Source organism: Aphidius gifuensis, linkage group LG3 (assembly GCF_014905175.1).
Source record: "Aphidius gifuensis isolate YNYX2018 linkage group LG3, ASM1490517v1, whole genome shotgun sequence".
Taxonomy (NCBI): Eukaryota; Metazoa; Arthropoda; class Insecta; order Hymenoptera; family Braconidae; genus Aphidius; species Aphidius gifuensis.
Genome location: NC_057790.1, coordinates 25,909,090 through 25,932,288, shown reverse-complemented (window position 1 = coordinate 25,932,288; position 23,199 = coordinate 25,909,090). Strand labels below are relative to the sequence as shown.

At 26.1% G+C, this 23,199-nt stretch overlaps 2 protein-coding genes across 2 annotated transcripts; both read left to right on the top strand.

Moving 5' to 3' along the window:
* The first annotated feature begins 110 nt into the window (after positions 1-110).
* On the top strand, positions 111-2,165 carry LOC122851115. The gene is made up of 5 exons (XM_044150163.1): positions 111-138; positions 290-441; positions 550-739; positions 886-1,364; positions 1,464-2,165. The coding sequence occupies exons 2-5, from the start codon at positions 298-300 to the stop codon at positions 2,163-2,165; spliced, it is 1,515 nt and encodes a 504-aa protein (XP_044006098.1). The 5' UTR covers positions 111-138; positions 290-297.
* Positions 2,166-8,024: 5,859 nt separating this feature from the next.
* Positions 8,025-22,567, top strand: LOC122851114 (putative histone-lysine N-methyltransferase 1). The gene is made up of 7 exons (XM_044150162.1): positions 8,025-8,529; positions 8,670-8,782; positions 17,651-17,893; positions 18,006-18,274; positions 18,403-18,774; positions 18,856-19,594; positions 19,724-22,567. Exons 1-7 carry the CDS (start codon positions 8,451-8,453, stop codon positions 22,493-22,495), a joined length of 4,587 nt encoding a protein of 1,528 aa, XP_044006097.1. The 5' UTR covers positions 8,025-8,450; the 3' UTR covers positions 22,496-22,567.
* Positions 22,568-23,199: the final 632 nt, after the last annotated feature.

Below are 23,199 nucleotides of genomic sequence, written 5' to 3'. Positions count from 1 at the left end.
TCTAGTCTTCTTCACTGACATATACCATCTTTTCTTCCTCCTCATACCATCGTGTACCATCGTGTGGCAGCGTGGATTCGTAGCTGATCATAGCTGATTGTTCCTCGCGGCCATTGCAGATGATCTGAGAGTTCCTCTGTGAGTTCAGAACATTAAGTGAATGTGAATGCGTGGCTAATTTTAGTTTTTTTTTATTATTTTTGCAAAATCTTAATCTTTTTCATAATTACAATAAATATATATATTATATATTAAGATAAAAACATATTGAACAAAAACTTGGTTATAGTGATTATAATGGATGACCAATGCCACATTATAAGCGAGTCGGGTGAGGCAAAGAAACGATTTTTATCTCAGGTAAACAAAGCAGCCCCATCACGAAAATATATGTGTTTAATTTATAAAGGTGTACCATATCGACTTGCTACCGAGAGTAAGGTTAGTCTAAAATATAACTGCAGTCAAAACATGCACGTGGCTTGAATATTGCATTATTGTTCTTAATAATAATAATAATAATAATAATCTATTATTTATTTTTTTTAGATCGGTGATCATGATCATTTTTGTCTCGAAAGAATAAGACCAGCTAATGATCGTTTCCCGTCTAAAAATGTCGCTTATGTGACGAAATATGGGACGCTATACAATACAAAAATTGATTCTCTTGCTGATAGATTGCTGGCTAAAATATTGATGTATGTGCCATCACGTGAAAGACCAAAACTTACATTGGGTATGATATTGAAAATACAATATCAATTTTATTTGATTTAAATATTATTATTATAATAATAATTATGCTAAATAAATAAATAAATAAATAAATAAATAAATTTAGTAATCGATAATAAATATATTTGTATTTAATTTATTTTTTAGTATGCGAACAATGGAAAAGAGTCGTGATGATGTTTCGGGATGATGATTCTTGGTTTGATGTCAAAAAACTTGAATTAATTTATTGGCGATATGATAAATATTTAACGAGCGATGGAGGATACGATTTTGTAAAGTCACAGATCAATAGATGTGGTCGTTATTTAACGAAATTAGACTTGACAGCTTATGGTGATAGTGAGATAATGCTATTCATTAAAAATTCTTGTCCAAACCTCGTAACACTTCGCTTGAGATTCACCGAGATGAAAGAAATAATATTAGCTAATTCATTCACATGTCTACCTAAATTAAAATTATTAACAATTATATTTCAAAGTATGAAGCCTTTACCATTGTTACCCATTATTGTTTTAATCAATTCATTGAGAAACGTTGCTGATACATTGATTCAGTTAAGTCTCTTGTATTGGATTGATGACTTAAGAGACATCCCTGATTTTACAGCAGTAATCGATGATGTAAGTTACAACTTTATATTTATTAAAAAAAAAAATTAAAAACAAAATGTAATTTTTTTATTCTTCATATATTTATAATATATATAATTTCCCTTGCAGGTGCTTCATGACTTAAATGCCCTGAAAACTTTGGAACTTGCTGGTGTAAAAGTTTCTGATAATGTAATCAATTATCTGAAGAACAATAAAATTTTATATGTTAATCATACTACGCACCTTCTACAATATCTTTCTACATTCAAAACTTTCACAGATATCAAGATATTACGAATTTCAGATTGCAAAATAACAAATGATACATTGTATAGTATTGCCAATACTTTTCAGAACTTGGAAACATTAGAAATATATAGTACCTGGGTAACCGATGATGGTGTATTAGCACTTTCAAAAATGAATAATTTACAGATTCTTAATTTTCATGGCCAATGTAATTACATCACTGATTCTTCAATCATATTGCTAAAAAACTTGATAAAATTAGGTTTACCATCTAGCAAAAAAATTACTGATGATTCAGTCATAACAGTTCTTAAAAATTCACCAAAAATGAGTGTGCTGGATGTTTACGGCACAAATGTGACTGCTGAATTAGTCAAAAAAGCAGCAGAAATATCAAGAAGTCGAAAACAACGTCTCATCTTCTGCATTGAATCAATGCCAGATATACAACAATATGATTCGCCTTATTTTGATTTGCATACATATCAAAAAATAAACGGAGAGCGAAGACTTGTATCTGTCAGTGCAAGTGATCACGCATTCCCATCGAATTCAAGTGGGGAAGAACCAATCTGGTGAGATTCCAAAATATAAATTCAAGACCCCATTAATTAAATACAATAATCATAGATTAATAAAAAAAAAAAAAATCAATCGCATAACTCTATATAAATTAATGACAAGTCTTATCAATTTTCAAAAATTTATATAATATAATAAAAATATTTTGAAAATAATAAAAAAAAAAGGCAATTAAATAATCGACAAATAGTTTTTGTATTCATAAAAACTGTTTGTAATTAATAATATTGTACTCGATAAAATTTGAATTAAAAATAAACGTAAATAAACAATACTAAAAAAGTTAATCCCTGATTTTGGACAAGTACTAAATTTACCTTTATATCTATTACCCTACTACTAGTAACGAGGTTCTAAATTATCTTTTATATATATTTTAAGTATGAATCATTTTAATTGTTTCACCTTGTAGCCAGGCACGTGGTAATGTACTCATAATAATATTAGCTTTGTTTAATGCATTCTGAGGTAAAAATATTCTCAATTCAGCCAAAAGATATATATTCAATGCTAATAACCTAATGCTAAATTTTTAAGCTGATAAGTAAATCAAGTAAACCTTGCCAGCTTAATAAATTTCATAGTAATTTAATAGCCATTAATAATGATCTATAATTACTTAATTAACAAAACAAACATTAGATAAAAATAGAGTCAGCATTAAAAACATTTGCCACAATATAAATGTTGTTCATCAACACAATGAATTCTCCAGGTTAAAATTATTTAAATTTATTAATATAAAGTTAATTAATCATCTTTGCTAATAATCATTTTAAAATTATATTTATTTTAGATATTAATAGATAATAGATTAGATAATAATACATATATCATCCAAATTTTATGACGGACCATTGTTCTTTTTTCCTCACGAATGTATTGTTAAAAAAAAAAAACATTGAGGAAATGATAGAGCTGAAATAATATCATTAGATTAAGAAGCGAAAAACAAAAAATTATCCTTAACTTATTTTAACAAATTTTTTTTTTATATTAATTACATTGTTCTGCTAAATTGACAATGTAAAATATTGGATTATGATGTGAATTTAAATCGTTGATAAAAAATTTCGACAAAATAATTGATTGAAAATACAAATAATTGACTTGTATAAAAATGGTCGATTGGTGTGGTTAAAATTATTTTTAAGTTGAGACAAATATTGTTTGTTAAATCTATATACAAATATATCAGTAAAATAATTAAACGTTTATATATTGAATATGCATAATTATTACTCCAATAATTTTTTTTTTATTTTTATATTAATTTTATCGTTTATAATGAATTTTAAAATTGTACTTTTTAAAATTTGATTTGATTATATTGATGCGAAAAAACTTGCCAGTTGGAAAGAATAAATAAAAATTATCCTGTCAAGATTGATAGAGTTATGTTTGTCGAGTCGTCATAGATATAAACTTAAATTCTTTCGAAATGAACTTGTTGAACAGGGCAATGGAGAAATTGCTGTTAATTATTATTGACCTGTTACTTTCAGAGATTTATACTTTTTATTCAAAATTTTTGCTGTATGTTGTTTTAATGTCTTTCATTTTTTCTTGCTTGAATTTTTTTATTATAAAAAATTCAATTTAAACAGGCAATTCTTATTTTTTACTTGAGTCACAATGAGATAAAGAAAAAGATTTAAATTTTCTTATTAATTATAAATATTACAAGCTTAGAGTTTAAAAAATGAACAGAAAATTCTACTAATTAAAGAAATAAATTCTTTTTTTTTTAATTAATTAATTAATTAATTTATTTATTTAAAGTTGCCCCTAACATAACATTTTTTGGGCTACATGAAATAAAAGTATAATAAGTAGATATTATACTAATTAGTCCATGCAAAATAATAATCATTACAAAAATTTTTTTTTTTTATATAAATTAAAAAGAAATTAACATACAAATTAAATATTTTAATTAATTAAATTTTTTTCTTGATTGAGCAAAAAGTCTAAATAACTACTTTTATATACATTAAGTGAATCCAGTGACGTTAAATGAGCTGGAAGATGATTCCAGAGTCTAGCACCAGCTATATGTACAAACTATTGTCCAGGTTATGAGCACATAATACTGGATAATCTAGTGTATTTGAACAAGCTCTTGGTCTTAATGCATTTACAGTACTTATTACAGTATTTATAATTGTAATTTTTTACATTTTTATTTTAAATCAATGCGTAATACGGTGATTATTGTAGAATATCATAAAATTGGAAACAAATAATTACTAAAAAAAATTAAAAAAGAAAAATTAATACATGCATCAGATATAAATAATTCAGATAATATAATGACAGAAATAACAAAGATATAACTAAAAATAACGATCATTTATATAACATTAATAAAAGTTATGCAAAATGACAATGAAATTATTCAAAATTCAAACAAATTTGATGATGTAGAAATGGAACCACTTGAAACATCAACCAGTCATAATAATGATAAAATCACAAAAGTAATTAAAAATGCGAGAGTAAACGATTTTTGGAATTGCCGAATTGAAGGACGGCGGAGGTTGAGTCGTCATTTGTCGTCATTGGTCGTCATTGATCATCATTGAAGTCTAATGAAGTCAAATAATGTCTCAGCGAGTGAAATGCGGGAGTAAACGATTTTTTTTTTTTTTTAAATTCCTCCCGATTACTCCAGATTATTTCGAATTGCTCCGGATTACTCCGGATTATTTCGGAATTGGCTCACTTCGAAAAAATTCGGAAAAATTCGGAAAAATACGAGAAATCCGTAGCAATTTCAAAATACTCGAATTCCTGTGTAAAATGAAAGAAAATAAACGACCAAAGATTTTAATTGGCCAATTCCGGAGCGATACAGAGCTTTCTGGAATTTTACGGAGTATTTCCGGAATTTTACGGAGTTTTTCCGGAATTTTCCGGAGAAATATTTCCACCAAGGATTGTAATCTAAATTACAGCCAAACGGTCGATTGTGAACCTCGGAGGCACTGTATATGCCACCGTACGCTGTTGATATCACGCAACACGACGGAATAAATATTAGCCACCGTACAATGACCGTACAGCCGTACAGTTAATGAAACGCTCACCGTAAAGCCATGTACAATGCTGTGTTAGAGCTCAACTACGAACGTTCACCGTACGGTGGGCTTTACGTTGCCTCCAACATCTTGAATTTTTTCAGGCTTCAACGTATGCTCATCGTACGGGCATCAAGCTCATTGCCCCCATGAAAAAATATATATCCTGGATATACGCCAATCGGATATATCCTGGATATATCCGATTGGCGTATATCCAGGATATATATTTTTTCGTGGGGGTGTCAATCTCACTGTATAATAATTGTACATTTTTTCTTTAATTTATGAAGTTGATTTTAATAATTATAATTAATGACTAAATTGTGAAAAGTGACATTGAATTTATGTGATTATTAATAAGCAAAAACACGTGTTAACCTTATTTCCTTATTACTCTCAAATTTCACTTTGTGTTGGTTATTAGACCAAGTACCTCAGGTATATCAACTTTTTTGAAAAAAAGTGTCTTCGAATTTTCATTTTTTTAACAAAAAATAAACATATTATGCTTTGCGTTATGTAACAATTAACAATTAGTCATTTTTTTTTGGGAAAATTGAAAATTGAAAAAGTTAGAAAAAAATTGAACACTCATTTCTCCGCATGGGTCAATTTGGGAGAAATTCGGAGTAATCGCGGAGAAATTCGGAGTAACCACGGAGAAATTCGGAGTAATCACGGAGAAATTCGGAAAAAATCGGAGAAATATTTTCACCAGGGTATACAACATTTAATATCAATTTCGTGTTAAAATAATTATAAAAAATATGGAGTCATTAATGAGCCACCACTGGTTTTACAACGATGATTTTACAATACCAATTCGAGTCCTCATCACAGCTGAACAACACTTGAAGATTTCTCAAAGTGAGTAAAAGTTTTATCTTATAATAGTAATTGTTCTTATTATGTTTAACAATAGCATTGCTCAGTCTAGTCATTGCTGTTTAATATCAGAATCTTGATGATGATTTAAAAATGATTTACCAAGTACAACTAGCAATTCTAATATATATTGTTTATTATTATCAATTTGTTAATTTGATTTATTAAATTGCCTTTTTTTTTTCAATATTGACTTATAAATTATTTGCATAACTTTTCTATGTATTTTCATCAAGAGGTAAAATCTGGAAAATCAGTGGTTTTTTTTTTTGACCCTTTTAAAAATAAAGTTGCCATATTATTATCATTTCTAAATTATTTTATTATCAATATAGTTTTATACTAAAAAAAGCTTGTTAGCTCCAGCGTCATTACATTTTACCTCTCTAGATTCACGTGGTGCAACGTTGTCCTCAGGTGCAAGATCGTGGTCATCAGTAATTAACCACCTGTTCTCCAAATTATAAACGGTGAAATCAGATCCAGGTGAAGCGACGAACAATGGGACCAGTCGAAGATCAATAATATTAATTGGATCGAAACGACGGGCGATGATCGTTAAATTACGCATGTAATTGGAATATGCGTCATCTAAACATTAAAGAAATAAGGGTAGGAAAAATTAAAAACTAATATTTTTTGTACTCTATATTTGAACTTTATTTTTTTTTTTTTAAACACCCCCAAAATCTAGGTAAGAATGTACCTTAAAAAAAAACAAAAAAATGAATTTAACATGGTAGTCACTAACCCCCTCACGTTAGGTCTCAGTCTGTTTCCCAAGATTTCGAGACGGTCACAAACCAAATCATTTAGACGTATTTTTAAATCAATTTTAAAAATATTAAATTATCAACGGGACACTGGGGAAAATATTTCTCCGAATTTCTCCGTGATTACTCCAAATTTCTCCGCGGTTACTCCGAATTCCTCCCAAATTGACCCATGAGGAGAAATGAGTGGAAAAATTTTTTCCTCGTCGTTGATTTCGGAAGAATTTCTCCGCAGTAAAATTATTTTTTTTAAATGTTTCTCCGCGTGTTTTTTTTCGCAGAGAAATATTTCCGAACGTTTCCTTACCCAAATTGATTCGGAGAAACGACGGAAAAATTTCCCCTCGTCGTTGATTTCGGAAGAATTTCTCTGTGGTGAAATTTTTTTTTTCAAACATTTCTCCGTGTATTTTTATCGCGGAGAAATATATATTTTCGACGCATGTAATTAAGGCAGAACTGTTAAAAAAAAATTTTAAACTTGACCCCACCTGATGTAAAAAATATGTCTTGAATACTGAAATCTGAAATTGACCAGGTGGGGTCAATTTAAACTTAAGTTTAAAATTTTTTTTTTGTTGCGATTATATATATATATATATAATATTTTGATTTTTGATTGTCTATTATTTCAGAATTGAAAAGTACGTCGTTCTACGTTCTTCAATTTGATTGGGGTCGTACAATGGTGAACTTCGTTGCTGTTAAAAAAAAGAAAAAAATTACACATGTACCTCAAGTAATCAACTTTTTTGATTAAAATTGAGGAGGGAGAAAAGATGGCATATTGGAGGAAATCAGGGGAAATGGTGGTATGTTTGAGGTCGGTAAAAAAGATGTCAAATTAGTACGGAAGCCGGGGTGGGGATCAGTGGGGATATGCACGCTTAATTTTTTTTTTAAATAAACAAACCATAGGGCTTAGTCCCTAGTGTTCATTGAATAAAAAAAAAAAAAAAATTTTAAAATAAACACTGTAGTTGACTGTACGAACTCCACGAAATCAAAAAAATAAAATTTACATATTCGCTAGGTTTACTCAACCTAACCCGATAATTTTATTATTTTGCGCGTAAGTTGTCGCTATATTCACGTCTCTCCCCCAAAAAGCAGCAAGAGAAAAAAAAAAAAAAAAACGTTGAAAAACATTTTCTCTGTATCTCTCACGAGGTTGTAACAAAGTTTTAATTATTTCTGTCAAGTAAATAAATGCCAATAGCAGCTAATAAATAATTCAAACATATTTTTAATAAAATTAAAAATAAACTAAAGTATTAAATGTATCTTTAAATAATAAATATTGGCATAATATCATCAAATCCGGTCACGAAAGAGAGAGAAGAGAGTGTGTGTGAGAGAGAGAGAGAGGAAAAAAAAAGTTGATATTTGTGTGTGTAAAATAAGTGAGGAAAAAAAATATCACATTTGTTAGATCGACTTTGATCATAAAACCAACACTTGAGAATGGAAAGTGATGCAGCATCAAAAAATATTAATAATAAGTTAATTAAATTTAACCATAGAAAGTTTATCAATTAGGAATGGTATCGCCATCAAAAATTCAACAATTAAAGGATAAAAAAGCCTTGTCAAAAGATTCAACAAGAGAACGTAATTCTCGTACGTCATAATCATATTTATATTATTAAAAACAAAAAAAAAAAAATATATACACACTTGATATTTAAAAAAAATATAAAATTAATTAATTAATATTATTATTGTTATTTTAAATAATTAATTAATTTTTTTATTTACAGATATTCGTTTGACAAAAGGTGACAAACCATTATTAAAAAAAAGTTTTTATTTAGATGTTAAAAATCATGGATTATCAAACAAGCTAGAAAATAAAATTAAAAATTTTGGTGGGGTAAGTTGTATAAACAATAATTATATATAAAAAAAATTAATTAAAAAAATAATAATAATAATTAATTGTTTAAACATTGAGTAATAAAAACAATAAAAATTCATTTTTTCCCGCCAAATTATTTGTTACTCATTTTTTTTTTTTTTTTTCTATCAAATTAAACATGAAAAATTTTGCAATAATGTCGTTTAAATTAACAGCTAATTATTCTTCAATTAATTAACAATAATATAGTTTTATTTTTGTTAAAAAAAAAATCTAGATTATAGTGTTTTTTTGCTATTTATAAATAAATAAAAGTAGAGGTCTAATTTTACACCGTTCTATTTAACTTTTACATGATTACTCAATGCACAAAATGTCATTTATTTTTTATTTTGTTTATTTTTCCATAATAATGCTATTAACAATAATAATAGTATAAATTTTTCAACATCAACAAGTTCATATAACAACCAGGAAGAAATTGTGTTGAAAAATAAAAAAAAAAAAAGTAATATTTATAAAAGTATGAGTTACAGCTGTTAATACATACATTGTATATTTACATTGTTACATTAATAAAATCATTGTATTTGTGAGATCACTGTCTCTTACAAAATATTATAATAAACTCCGTGGGGGGAGGACAGGGGGGTTATTAACGACGACATCTTGAGACAACGGCCGAAACTAGTTGAAAAAAAAAATAAAGCCAAAAAAAAAAAAACAACCCCGATAGCCAAAGGTGCAGGCACTATTGTACACGCCAGTGCATGCACTGAATGTAGCCATCGTGCACACACCGTGTAGTCAGTATTGCTGACTTTGTGTCACGTCTATAAATTCTCTATCTGACTGCACGCTGCGTCCACGGCGTGTACACGAAGCGCAGGCATTTACAATACACATCAATGAGCATAGTGTATTCACCGTGCTTTCAATGCAAGTAATTTTTTAATAACTTTTGAAATAGATTTAAAAAACAATAATATTAATAACAATAATAAAAAAAGGGTATTAAATGCAGGCAAAAGAAAACTTTAATTGATTAAATTATTATTTAACAAAAACAATTTTTGAGTCGAACAATATTTTTTTTCTTTAATTTAGGAATAATAAAATCATATTGATCTAAATCAAAAATAATATTATTTATCAAAGTCATTCATCTTATCTATTCTATACTGCTTTTCCTTGGACATTTGTATTATTAAAAAATAAATTTACATCTATATTATTTATTTAATAAATAAAAATGTCCAAGGAAAAGCAGTAGCTAAAGAAAAGATGTAGCTAAGGAATCAATGTGACTAATGAATTATTTCCTTGAAATATAATTCTTTGGCAACATTAATTCCTTAGTCATTATTTTTTGTTACATTTTTCCTTAGCTACTGCTTTTCCTTGACATTTGTATTTTAAAAATGAATTTATGTATTTTATTTATAAAGAAAATAAAAAAGGTCCGAAAAGCAGTAGCTAAGGAAAAGATGAAGCAGGATTAATGTTGTTAAAGAATTATATTTCTCAAGGAAATAATTATTAGTCACATTAGTTGCTATCTTTTTCTAGTTACTGCTTTCTTTGACCTTTTTATTTTTCTTTATAAATAAAATACATGTAAATTTATTTTTAAAATACAAATGTCCAAGGAAAAGCAGTAGCTATGAAAAGATGTAGCTATGAATTAATGTGACTAAGGAATCAATGTTGCCAAAGAATTATATTTCAAGGAAATAATTCATTAGTCACATTAATTTTAGTTGTTATCTTTTTCTTATACTGCTTTTTTGACCTTTTTTATTTTTCTTTATAAATAAAATACATGTAAATTTATTTTTTAAAAATACAAATGTCCAAGGAAAAGCAGTAGCTAAGGAAAAGATGTAGCTAAGGAATTAATGTGACTAAGGAATCAATGTTGCCAAAGAATTATATTTCAAGGAAATAATTCATTAGTCACATTAATTCCTTAGCTACATCTTTTCCTTAGCTACTGCTTTTTTTTGGATCTTTTTTCTTCTGAGTTATAAATAAAATACATGTAAGTTTATTTTTTAAAAAAAAAAATGTCCAAGGAAAAGCAGTAGCTAAGGAAAAGATGTAGCTATGAATTATCAGACTAAGGAATCAATGTTGCCAAAGAATTATATTTCAAGGAAATAATCATTAGTCACATTAATTCCTTAGTTACATCTTTCCTAGCTACTGCTTTCCTTGGATATTGCTTTTCCTTGGACATTTGTATTTTTAAAAAATAAATTTACATGTATTTTATCTATAAAATAAATAAAAAATGTCCAAGGAAAAGCAGTAGCTAAGGAAAAGATGTAGCTAAGGAATTAAGGTGACCAAAGAATTATGTTTCAATGAAATTATTTCTTAGTCACATTAATTCCTAGTTACATTTTTCTTAGCTACATCTTTCCTTGGACCAACTACATCTTTCCTGGGTTTGTATTTAAAAAAAGAATTTACATAATATTTTATATAAAATAATAAATAATGTCCCAATAGCTAAAAGATGTAGCTAAGGAGATATATGACTAATGAATTGGCCTAAGAAATATATTCTTTGGCAACATTAATTTCTTAGTCATTAATTCATAACATCTTTTCACTTAGCGACTGTTTTCCTTGGACATTGTATTTTTTAAAATAAAATTATGTATTTTATTTATAAAAAAATAAAAAGGTCCAAGAAAAGGTAGCTATGAAAAGATGGCTAAGGAATTATTTCAAAATTATATTTCAGGAATAATTCATAGTCACATTAATTCATAGCTTCACTTTTCCAACTACTAACTTTTGAACCACTTTATAAATAAAATACATGTAAATTTATTTTAAAAAAATAATAATGTGCACAATAGCAGAGACTTAACTAAAAATTAATAATGTGACAAGAATCAATGTTTGCCAAAGTATATTTTCAAAATAATTCATTAGTCACAATAATTCATAGCACATCTTTTCTTAACTACTGCTTTTCTTGACCTTTTATTTTTCTTTATAAATAAAATACATGTAAATTATTTTTAAAATACAAATGTCCAAGGAAAAGCGAGTACTAAGAAATGTAGCTAAGGAATTAATGTGACTAAGGAATTAATGTTGCCAAAGAATTATATTTCAAGGAAATAATTCATTAGTCACATTAATTCCTTAGCTACATCTTTTCCTTAGCTACTGCTTTTCCTTGGACCTTTTTTATTTTTCTTTATAAATAAAATACATGTAAATTTATTTTTTAAAAATACAAATGTCCAAGGAAAAGCAGTATAAAAAAAAATAATAATATTAAGGAATCAATGTTATAAAGAATTATATTTCAAGGAAATAATTCATTAGTCACATTAATTTCTTAGCTACATCTTTTCCTTAGCTACTGCTTTTCCTTGGATACTGCTTTTCCTTGGACATTTGTATTTTTAAAAAATAAATTTACATGTATTTTATCTATAAAATAAATAAAAAATGTCCAAGGAAAAGCAGTAGCTAAGGAAAAGATGTAGCTAAGGAATTAAGGTAACAAAATTATGTTTCAATGAAGTATTCCTTAGTCACATTAATTCCTTAGCTATCTTTCCTAGCTACATCTTTCCTTGGACATTTGTATTTTAAAAATAAATTTACATGTATTTTATTTATAAAATAAATAAATAATGTCCAGGAAAAGCAGTAGCTGAAAAGATGTAGCTAAGGAATGTGACTAATGAATTATTTCTTGAAATATAATTTTGGCAACATTATTTCTTAGTCATTAATTCCTTAGCTACATCTTTTCTTATGCGACTGTTTTCTCTGGACGATTGTATTTTTAAAATAAACTTACATGTATTTTATTTATAAAAAAATAAAAAGGTCCAAGGAAAAGCAGTAGCTAAAAAAAGTAGCTAAGGAATTAATGTGACTAATGAATGAAATTAACACAACATTAATTCCTTAGTCATTAATTCCTTAGTACATCTTTTCTTTAGCTACTGCTTTTCCTTGGACCTTTTTAATTTTTTTCATAAATAAAATACATGTAAATTTTAAAAAAAAATAAAATGTCAGAAAAAGATGTAATATAAAATAATAATGACTAAGAATAATTTCATTGAAACATAATTCTTTGGTTACCTTAATTCCTAGCTACATCTTTTCTTTTTGCTACTGCTTTTCATGGACATTTTTATTTATTTTAGATAAAATACATGTAAATTTATTTTTTAAAAATACAAATGTCCAAGGAAAGCAGTAACTAAGATAACCAACTAAAAGTACTAATGAATTATTTCCTTGAAATATAATTCTTTGCAACATTAATTCCTTAGTCATTAATTCCTTAGCTACATCTTTTCCTAGCTACTGCTTTTCCTGGACCTTTTAATTTTTTTCATAAATAAAATACATGTAAATTTATTTTTAAAAATACAAATGTCCAAGAAAAGCAGTAGCTCAGGAAAAAGATAGCTAAGGAATATGACTAAGAATATTCATTGAAACATAATTCTTTGGTTACCTTAATTCCTTAGCTACATCTTTTCTTTACTGCTGCTTTTCATGGACATTTTATTTATTTTATAGATAAAATACATGTAAATTTATTTTTAAAAATACAAATGTCCAAGGAAAAGCGGTAATAAGAAAAGATAGCTAAGGAATTAATGTGACTAATGAATTATTTCCTTGAAATATAATTCTTTGGCAACATTAATTCCTTAGCTACATCTTTTCCTTAGCTACTGCTTTTCCTTGGACCTTTTTTATTTTTCTTTATAAATAAAATACATGTAAATTCATTTTTTAAAAATACAAATGTAAGGAAAAGCAGTAAGAAAAAGATAGCTAAGAATAAAATAGGTGACGAAATGTTTCAATGAAATTATTCCTTAGTCACATTAATTCCTTAGCTACATCTTTTCCTTAGCTACATCTTTTCCTTGGACATTTGTATTTTTAAAAAATAAATTTACATGTATTTTATTTATAAAATAAATAAATAATGTCCAAGGAAAAGCAGTAAGGAAAAATATAACAACAAATTAATGTGACTAATAATATTTCCTTGAAATATATTCTTTTGGCAACATTAATTTCTTAGTCACATTAATTCTTAGCTACATCTTTTCCTTAGACTGCTGTTTTCCTTGGACGATTGTATTTTTAAAAATAAACTTACATGTATTTTATTTATAAAAAAATAAAAAGGTCCAAGGAAAAACAGTAGCTAAAATGTAGCTAAGAAATAATGACTAATGAATTATTTCAAATATAATTCTTTGGCAACATTAATTTCCTTAGTCACATTAATTCATAGCTACATCTTTTCCTTAGCTACTGCTTTTCCTTGACCTTTTTTATTTTTTCATAAATAAAATACATGTAAATTTATTTTAAAATACAAATGTCCAAGAAAAGCAAGCTCAGGAAAGATGTAGCTAAGGTAATTTCATTGACTGAAATTAACAGGTTGCCTAACCTATAGCTACATCTTTTCTTTGCTACTGCTTTTCCTTGGACATTTTTTATTTATTTTATAGATAAAATACATGTAAATTTATTTTTAAAAATACAAATGGAAAAGCAGTAGCTAGATATAAAATATAATATGTAATGAATTATTTCCTTGAAATATAATTCTTTGGCAACATTAATTCCTTAGTCACATTAATTCCTTAGCTACATCTTTCATAGCTACTGCTTTTGGACCTTTTAATTTTTTTTAAAATAAAATACATGTAAATTTATTTTTAAAATACAAATGTCCAAGAAAAAGCAGTAGCTCAGAAAAGATGTAGCTAAGTTAATATTGACTAAGAATAATTCATTGAAACATAATTCTTTTTTACCTTAATTCCTTAGCTACATCTTTCTTTAGCTACTGCTTTTCTTGGACATTTTTTTTATTTTATAGATAAAATACATGTAAATTTATTTTTAAAATACAAATAAGGAAAAGCAATAATAAAAATATAAAAGCAAATAATGTTTAATGAATTATTTCCTTGAAATATAATTCTTTGGCAACATTAATTCCTAGCTACCTCATAGCTACTGCTTTTCTTTCCTGACCTTTTTATTTTTCTTTATAAATAAAATACATGTAAATTCATTTTTAAAAATACAAATGTCCAAGAAAAGCAGTAGCTGAAAGGAATAAAATAAAATGACCAAAGAATTATGTTTCAATGAAATTATTCCTTAGTCACATTAATTCCTTAGCTACATCTTTTCCTTAGCTACTGCTTTTCCTTGGACATTTGTATTTTTAAAAAATAAATTTACATGTATTTTATTTATAAAATAAATAAAAAAGGTCCAAGGAAAAGCACTAATAAAATTCAACTTTGAATTAATGTGACTAATGAATTATTTCCTTGAAATATAATTCTTTGGCAACATTAATTTCTTAGTCACATTAATTCCTTAGCTACATCTTTTCCTTAGCGACTGTTTTTCCTTGGACGATTGTATTTTTAAAAAATAAACTTACATGTATTTTATTTATAAAAAAAAATAAAAAAGGTCCAAGGAAAAGCAGTAGCTAAGGAAAAGATGTAGCTAAGGAATTAATGTGACTAATGAATTATTTCCTTGAAATATAATTCTTTGGCAACATTAATTCCTTAGTCACATTAATTCCTTAGCTACATCTTTTCCTTAGCTACTGCTTTTCCTTGGACCTTTTTAATTTTTTTTCATAAATAAAATACATGTAAATTTATTTTTTAAAAATACAAATGTCCAAGAAAAAGCAGTAGCTCAGGAAAAGATGTAGCTAAGGAATTAATGTGACTAAGGAATAATTTCATTGAAACATAATTCTTTGGTTACCTTAATTCCTTAGCTACATCTTTTCTTTAGCTACTGCTTTTCCTTGGACATTTTTTATTTATTTTATAGATAAAATACATGTAAATTTATTTTTTAAAAATACAAATGTCCAAGGAAAAGCAGTAGCTAAGGAAAAGATGTAGCTAAGGAATTAATGTTGCCAAAGAATTATATTTCAAGGAAATAATTCATTAGTCACATTAATTCATAATTACATCTTTTTCTACTTCACTGCTTTTCCTTGGACCTTTTTTATTTTTCTTTATAAATAAAATACATGTAAATTTATTTTTTAAAAATACAAATGTCCAAGGAAAAGCAGTAGCTAAGGAAAAGATGTAGCTAAGGAATTAAGGTGACCAAAGAATTATGTTTCAATGAAATTATTCCTTAGTCACATTAATTCCTTAGCTACATCTTTTCCTTAGCTACTGCTTTTCCTTGGCCCTTTTTTAATTTTTTTTATAAATAAAATACATGTAAATTTATTTTTTAACAACAAAAATCCCAAGGAAAAGCAGAAGCTAAGAAAATGATGTAGCTACGGAATTGCCAAATAAATTACTCCGTAGACTAGAATATTTTTACAGCATTATTTTCTAGTTTAAAAGAAAATTATTTGGTCAAATGGCTGTAAAAATAATTTAGAGTGGCAAATAATTCTTATTAATTCATTATGGCAAATGTATCTTAGGAAAGAATGTTTCCAAATAAATTAATTCGTAGCTCAGATTACTTTTACAAACATGTGACTTAATAATTTTTTTTTAAACTAGAAAATAATGCTGTAAAAATTATCTAGTCTACGAATTAATTTAAATGCTATCGGCAAATAATAAAATCGAAAAAAAATTTTTTTGCAAATTTACATTATTTCCATAGACATTTGCCAAAATAGAATAATAAAATAATTTTGGTAAATCGGTCAGGAATTAATCAAACCAAAACATTTTCCAATGTTTTATCTAAATTTTTACTTCGCGAAGGAAGTACACGGTCAAGGCACTACGTGATCCACTAATGCAGCTCGTATGGCTTGCATGGTGTCTGCTCCATCTGCCGTACATTTTACGAATACACTCTGCATACACTATGAAGGCACGATAATGCATGCACGGCGTGACCTCAACGTGAACGCAAAGTGTACGCCGCTGGCTATCGGGGAAAGTTTATTAGACGTGTGTTATCTATGGTGTCTTTATAAACTATAATAAAAAGTTGATAATTATATTAGGTATTTATTGGTAATTGTTAATTTTTGATTAAATATTATTTAATAATTATTTTTAATCAAATAAAGCGCCGCCAGTTGGAACAAGTATCAAGCTGTTAACGGCAAATGGCCATTTTGTGCGTGACAGCTCAATGAAATTGTCTCTCTGTGTATTTTTTTTTATTTTCTATATATTTATTTATTATAATTGTTTTATATATGTTTGTTAATTAATTTATACATTCCTGTGGATAATTATAAACTCATTATTAATTTGGTGAATCAATTTAATTAGGTAATATTTCGTTATAGAAATAAATGAAAACAAACATTTTTTTTTTTATGTATTTTTTCTTATGGTGAATTTTATTTTGCTGAATATGTTTTTGTGTGTGAATATATATTATTTTTTTTTTTTCCTTTTTTTTTTTTTTTGGAGGGTTAGAGAGAGCAAATTATGATGCTTGTGGGTTGAGGCGTCGGCTAGAAAATTAATTTTTAAAAAATTTTTTAGTTAAATAAAAAAAAATAATATTAAAAAGTTTTTTTTTTTTTTTTTTTTTTTTTCAAACATATTTTTGTGAATTTTATCTTGTTTTTTTTTTTTTTTTTTATCGTGTTTAACAATGATTATTTTGTGAGTCAGTGGAAAGTTATTTAACAATTTTATTAACAATAAAATGAAAAAAAAAAAATATATATTTAATTATCAAAGTTTGCTTTGTTTGTATTTTTTACTCCAAAAAAAAACATAAATTTTCTAACTTGTTTTTGTAAACATTAAAATGATTGTTATTGTTTATTGTTTATAAAATTATTAAAATAATAAATAAAATATATTTATGTTACAGATTGTTGAGGTATTTTTAGTTAAAAGTGTAACACTTGTTGTAAGTGATAGAGTTGATAATAAAACTGAACAACAAACAGATAAACGAAAATGGGCTTATACCAGTGGAGGGAGCGGGGGACCTCCCTCACTGAGAAGTATAGAGCCCCAAACGCCAACAAGAACGCCAACAACACCGTCCTTGGACGGTGAATGTCCCCTCTCAAATTCCACCAATACACGGGGTCAAACTGGCCAGAGAACTGTAAGTATAACAACCCTCAAATTATCATCCTAAACCCTATCAATCTATAAAATATTTTATAATTATATTTGTTTGTTTTTTAATTTAAAAAAAAAAAAAAAAAACAAAATAGAAATCGCGAGCGGATGCAATGTTGGAACGTGCACTGATACAGCCACAAAAGTGTTCAGTGGATCCTCTTGATAACGCATTAAATTGGGGTATACCAATCTGGACAACAGACAAATTACAAAATTGGCTTGATAAAATATATATATCACTAAAAGAAAGTGGTAATATTAATAAGTGTGTTGTTAATAATAATAATAAAAGTGGTACTGATAAAGATTTAAAAGTTAAAGACTTTAAAAAACCATATATTAAATTTGAATCATTTAAAAGGTATGAAATTTAAACAAAAAAAAAAAAAAAACAACAACAAAAAAAATACAAAGTTTGTTTATTAAATTTGATATATAAGAAAAAGTGTTTATTTTTTTTTTTTTTTTTTTATTTTTTTGTTTAAACAGAGAAACAAGACCAGTTTTTTTGGAATTACCTGTATGGCCGACAATTAATTTTGATGGTGATTTTGGAAGTTGTCCATTTGATAGAAAAAAAAAACAAGAAGATAAACAAATTAAAATTAATAAAAGTGATATAAAAGGTGAAATGACACGTAGACCACGTGCAACGGCAACAAGAACCCGTAGATCTGAACAATTGGTCTCGGGTTATTGTGAAATATGTCGTGTTGATTACAAGGATTTAACAAAACATGTACAAAGTGATAAACATCTTGCATTTGTTAAAAATAGTGATAATTTTTTATCACTTGATACATTAATTGAATCTGGTGCAAGTGTTGAAGCATTTCTTAAACCTTATAAACCAGATGATGGGTTAGTAAATTAAATATTTAATTTATAATTTGTTGTAATTTATTATTGTTTTTTGTTGTTTATTGTTTTATTTTTTTACAGGCAAAATATATTTACAAATGGTAATGATGTTATTGATAAAGTTGAAGCAACAACAACACCACCACCAGTTGTTGTTGATGATGAGTTATCAAATTTTAATGTTGATGAATTAAAAATGGTACAATGTAATGGTGCAAGACGTAGGCTTAATTTAAAATTAAGCTCATCACATAATTTACGTACACGTGCCAAGCATGAAAGTGGACATTTATTAAGATCAAAAGGTAGTCCATGGCATGAGAGTGATAATAAAAGTGACAAGTTTTTTGAAAATCTTGATGGTTATACTATTAAAAAACGTTCAAAAGGAACAATATGGATTGAAGAAGATGACAATAAAAGTGATGATGATAATGAAGATCAAGAACATGAAGAACAAGAAAAAGAAGAAGTAAAAGATGATCATAATCATATTGATGAACAACAACAACAAAATAATAAAAAAGAATCATCAAAAAATGAAGATAAAATTGATGAAAAAATACCATTAACTGAATTAAATGATGATGTTAGATTAAAAACAAAAGAATTACGTTGTAATAATCAAAAAAAATCATCACCATCATTAACAAAATGGGAAGAACGTAATAATAATAATAATAAAGATAAAGAAAAAATAAAAAATCAATCTGAAAATGAATTAAAAATTAATGATAAATGTAATACAAGACTTGTTGCTTCATCAGATATTGATAATAAATTATTGCCAAAAGAAAAAAAATCATTAATAATAACACAAAAATCCATAACAAATAATAATAGCCTTCCATTAAAAATTGATACAATTAATAATAAATTAGATAATTCAAAATTAGATAATGAATTAATAAATAATACTGATGATAAAAATATAAAATTAAATAGTAATAATAGTAATACAAAATTATCAGAAGTTTTAAAAAAAGATGATGTTGATAGCAATGATAATAGTAAAATAAATAAAAATAAATTTAATAGACGTTCAATACGTTCATCAAGATCACGTCAAAGATTATCAATTGAAGAACGTTTATTAAATGAAAATCGTTCATATTATAAAGTTGAAGTATTGGGCAGTAAATTACGTAGTAATGCTCAGTGTACAAATAGTCAAACAATTAAACTACCAACTGAAAATAAACATGTTGATAAAGATATTAATAAACAACAAGATGATAAAGTACAAAAATTAAATAATGATAATAATGATGCATCAAGTGAAAAACCAGTTGTCGTACGTTTTAAACGTGTTAGAAAATCAGAATTATCATTATTAAGTGATGAAGCTGAATCATTTATGTTTGGTGATGCAAGAAGAGATGAATCTAGTGGTGATGATGCTGATAATGATGATGATCAATCAAGTGTATTACCAAAAGAAACATCTAGTGATTTAACTGATGATAAATCATCAAGTTCAATTGTCATATCATCACCAATAAAACAAGAACCAATTGATGATGATTCACATGATGATTCATCAAGTAGAGCTAAAAAAAGAAGAAGAACACAAGCTGAAGTATTTATACGTGAAAATACAGATTATTATAAATTTGAAACAACTGGTAGTCGTCTTAGATTTCAAGGACAAATTGCTGATAAAAAATTACGTGAAAATTTTAATAATGATAAAAATAATGATGTTAATATATCTACCAAAGAAAAAGTTGATAATATTAGTGATAATAATAAATTATTAAATAATATTGATGATGATAATAATATTGAAATATTATATCCATCAAAACCATCAGCTAAAATTGAAAAAATGAATTTTTCATTTGAAATAATACCAAAATCTGAACCATGGTATCAAACATATCAACGTCAAGATGATGGTTCTGAATATTGGCATTATTTTAGTGATTGTGATGATAGAAAACCATTTATGTTACCATATGAAATTGAAAATTTTCATGAACATTTACGTGCTATTTGTCAAAAAAATAATGAAACTAAAAAAAAAAATAAATTAAATGGTTTTGTTAGATTACCACGTAAAAGTCCACGTTGTCATGCATCAACACTTGCAATAATGTCAACATTAATACGTAAAAGAGAACAACAACAACAGCAGCAACAAGAACAACAAACATCAACAGCCACCACCACGACGACGGGGTCAACGACAACGACGACAACGTCAAATCAACAACAGCCATCAACAAATAATAATTTAAATTCAAACAATGATATTGATGTCGACATGAAATTCCTAACAAACTCATTAAAATTAGATAAATCAAGTACAGATCTGGAACTTTGTCAAATTGTTAAAAATATTGATGAAATGTTAAATGCTGAAATACCACCAAATGATTCATTCGAACCAGAAACAATAACAGCATTAAATAATGATTATGAAATAAATAATATAAAATCATCTGGTCCACCAGATAATTTACTTGATTTATTAGAAAATTGTCATCAACATATTAATGGTTTTGAAAATTCATCATGTGCTAGTTCTGAATGTGGTGAAACTATCACTGAATCATCATCATCATCACCATTAAAACGTCGTAAACGTAGAAAAAATCGTACTGGTTGGCCTGGTAATAAAATACGTAAAAAATTACATATTATTAAACAAGAAAAAGAATTATCACAACCGGATGTTGATTCAGAACGTGAAAATTTACCAACTAAAAATCAAAATAATACTACTAATAATATTAATGCTGCTGATGATGATGATGATGATGAAGATTATAATCAATTTTATAATGATGATCATAACAATGATAATAATATTGATAATAAAATTCATAATGGTAAAATAATATGTGATAAAATAACAGTTAATGATAATATTGATAAAAAATTATGTAAATTAACAAATGACGTTACGATAAATGATTGTCAAACGTCAAATAATTTAATTGATAATAATCATGATAATTTATTTAGAAAAGATATTACAACTGGAAAAAAATTAACAAATAATAAATCAACAACAAGTACTACATCATCATCAGCAACATCAGCAACATCATCATCAGAAACATCATCAGCATCATCAGAATCATCATCACAAAAAAATAATAAAGATAATGATGTTAAACCATCATCATCCTCATCACCATCATCATCGTCATTAGAAGATAATACCACACATTCAGAAAGTAATTTATTTAGAAAAAAATCAACAATAATATCACGTAAAAATTATACAACAAATATCAAAACAAAACAACGTGAAACAACAACAACAACAGCAAAAACAAATGGTCATGATACCTTATCATCATCAGATAGTACAAGTGATAATAAAAATAATTCATCTGAATTAAATTATAATAATAAAAAGCAAATAATAAATAAAAATCGTAATAAAAAACAACGTAATAAAAATAAAATTGATTATGATAATGAAAATTATGATAAAAAAGATACAATTGATAATGATATTGATTGTAATGAAAGAGTTAATACACCAACAAGAGAAATACGTCAAAGACGTTCAAGTATTGAATTTCAACCAGTTGTTAGAGTCATGAAAATTGATGAACAAGTTGATATTGATCATAATATACTTTCTGTAACTGTTGCTAGTAATAGAAGATTAAGAAGTTCAAGTTCACCAAGATCACAAGGACCACCTTCGAAACGATGTAAACGTGAAAGGGGCCCATTTGGTAGATGGTCAAAATACAATTAAAATAATTAATTTTTTTAATAATTAATTTATAAAAAAATCAATAATTTAATATATAAAAATTGGATAAATTTATTGAAATTTTTTTTATTTACATAATTATTTTTGTTTTTTTTTTTTTGTTTTTAAAATCATTTATTTAACAAAACAACAATATAATTTATCCAATATTTTATTTAATTAATGTACAAAGATAATGAAAAAAAAAAAATAAAAATAATTTAGAATTAATGAAGGCGAATTTATCTGATGTACTTTAGTATTTAAAAAAAAAAAAAATTGTAAGTAGAATATTAAATTGTATTATTATTAATTTAATTATGAGATAATTATTATTAATTATTTTATTATCATTATTATAATATATAAATATTATAAATACTGCTATTATTTTATTATTAATATATAAAAAAAAAAAAATGATAATTCTTTTACAAATCATCAATTAAACAAGCAAAAAAAATTAATTGAATATTTTTTTTTTATACATAAAAACAATTGTACTAAATTTTTTTTAAATTCCCTGAAAAAAAAAAAAAAAAAAAATGTTAAATGCTTATGGGATTGAAGACTGCAAAAGCTTTATGATTAATTTTGATTATTTGTTTGTTTTTTTTTTTTTAAATTTCTTTTTTCTGAGATGATTTTTTTTTAATGTTAATTTTTTATTTTTTGTCCATTGGATAATGATTAATAAATAAATGAAG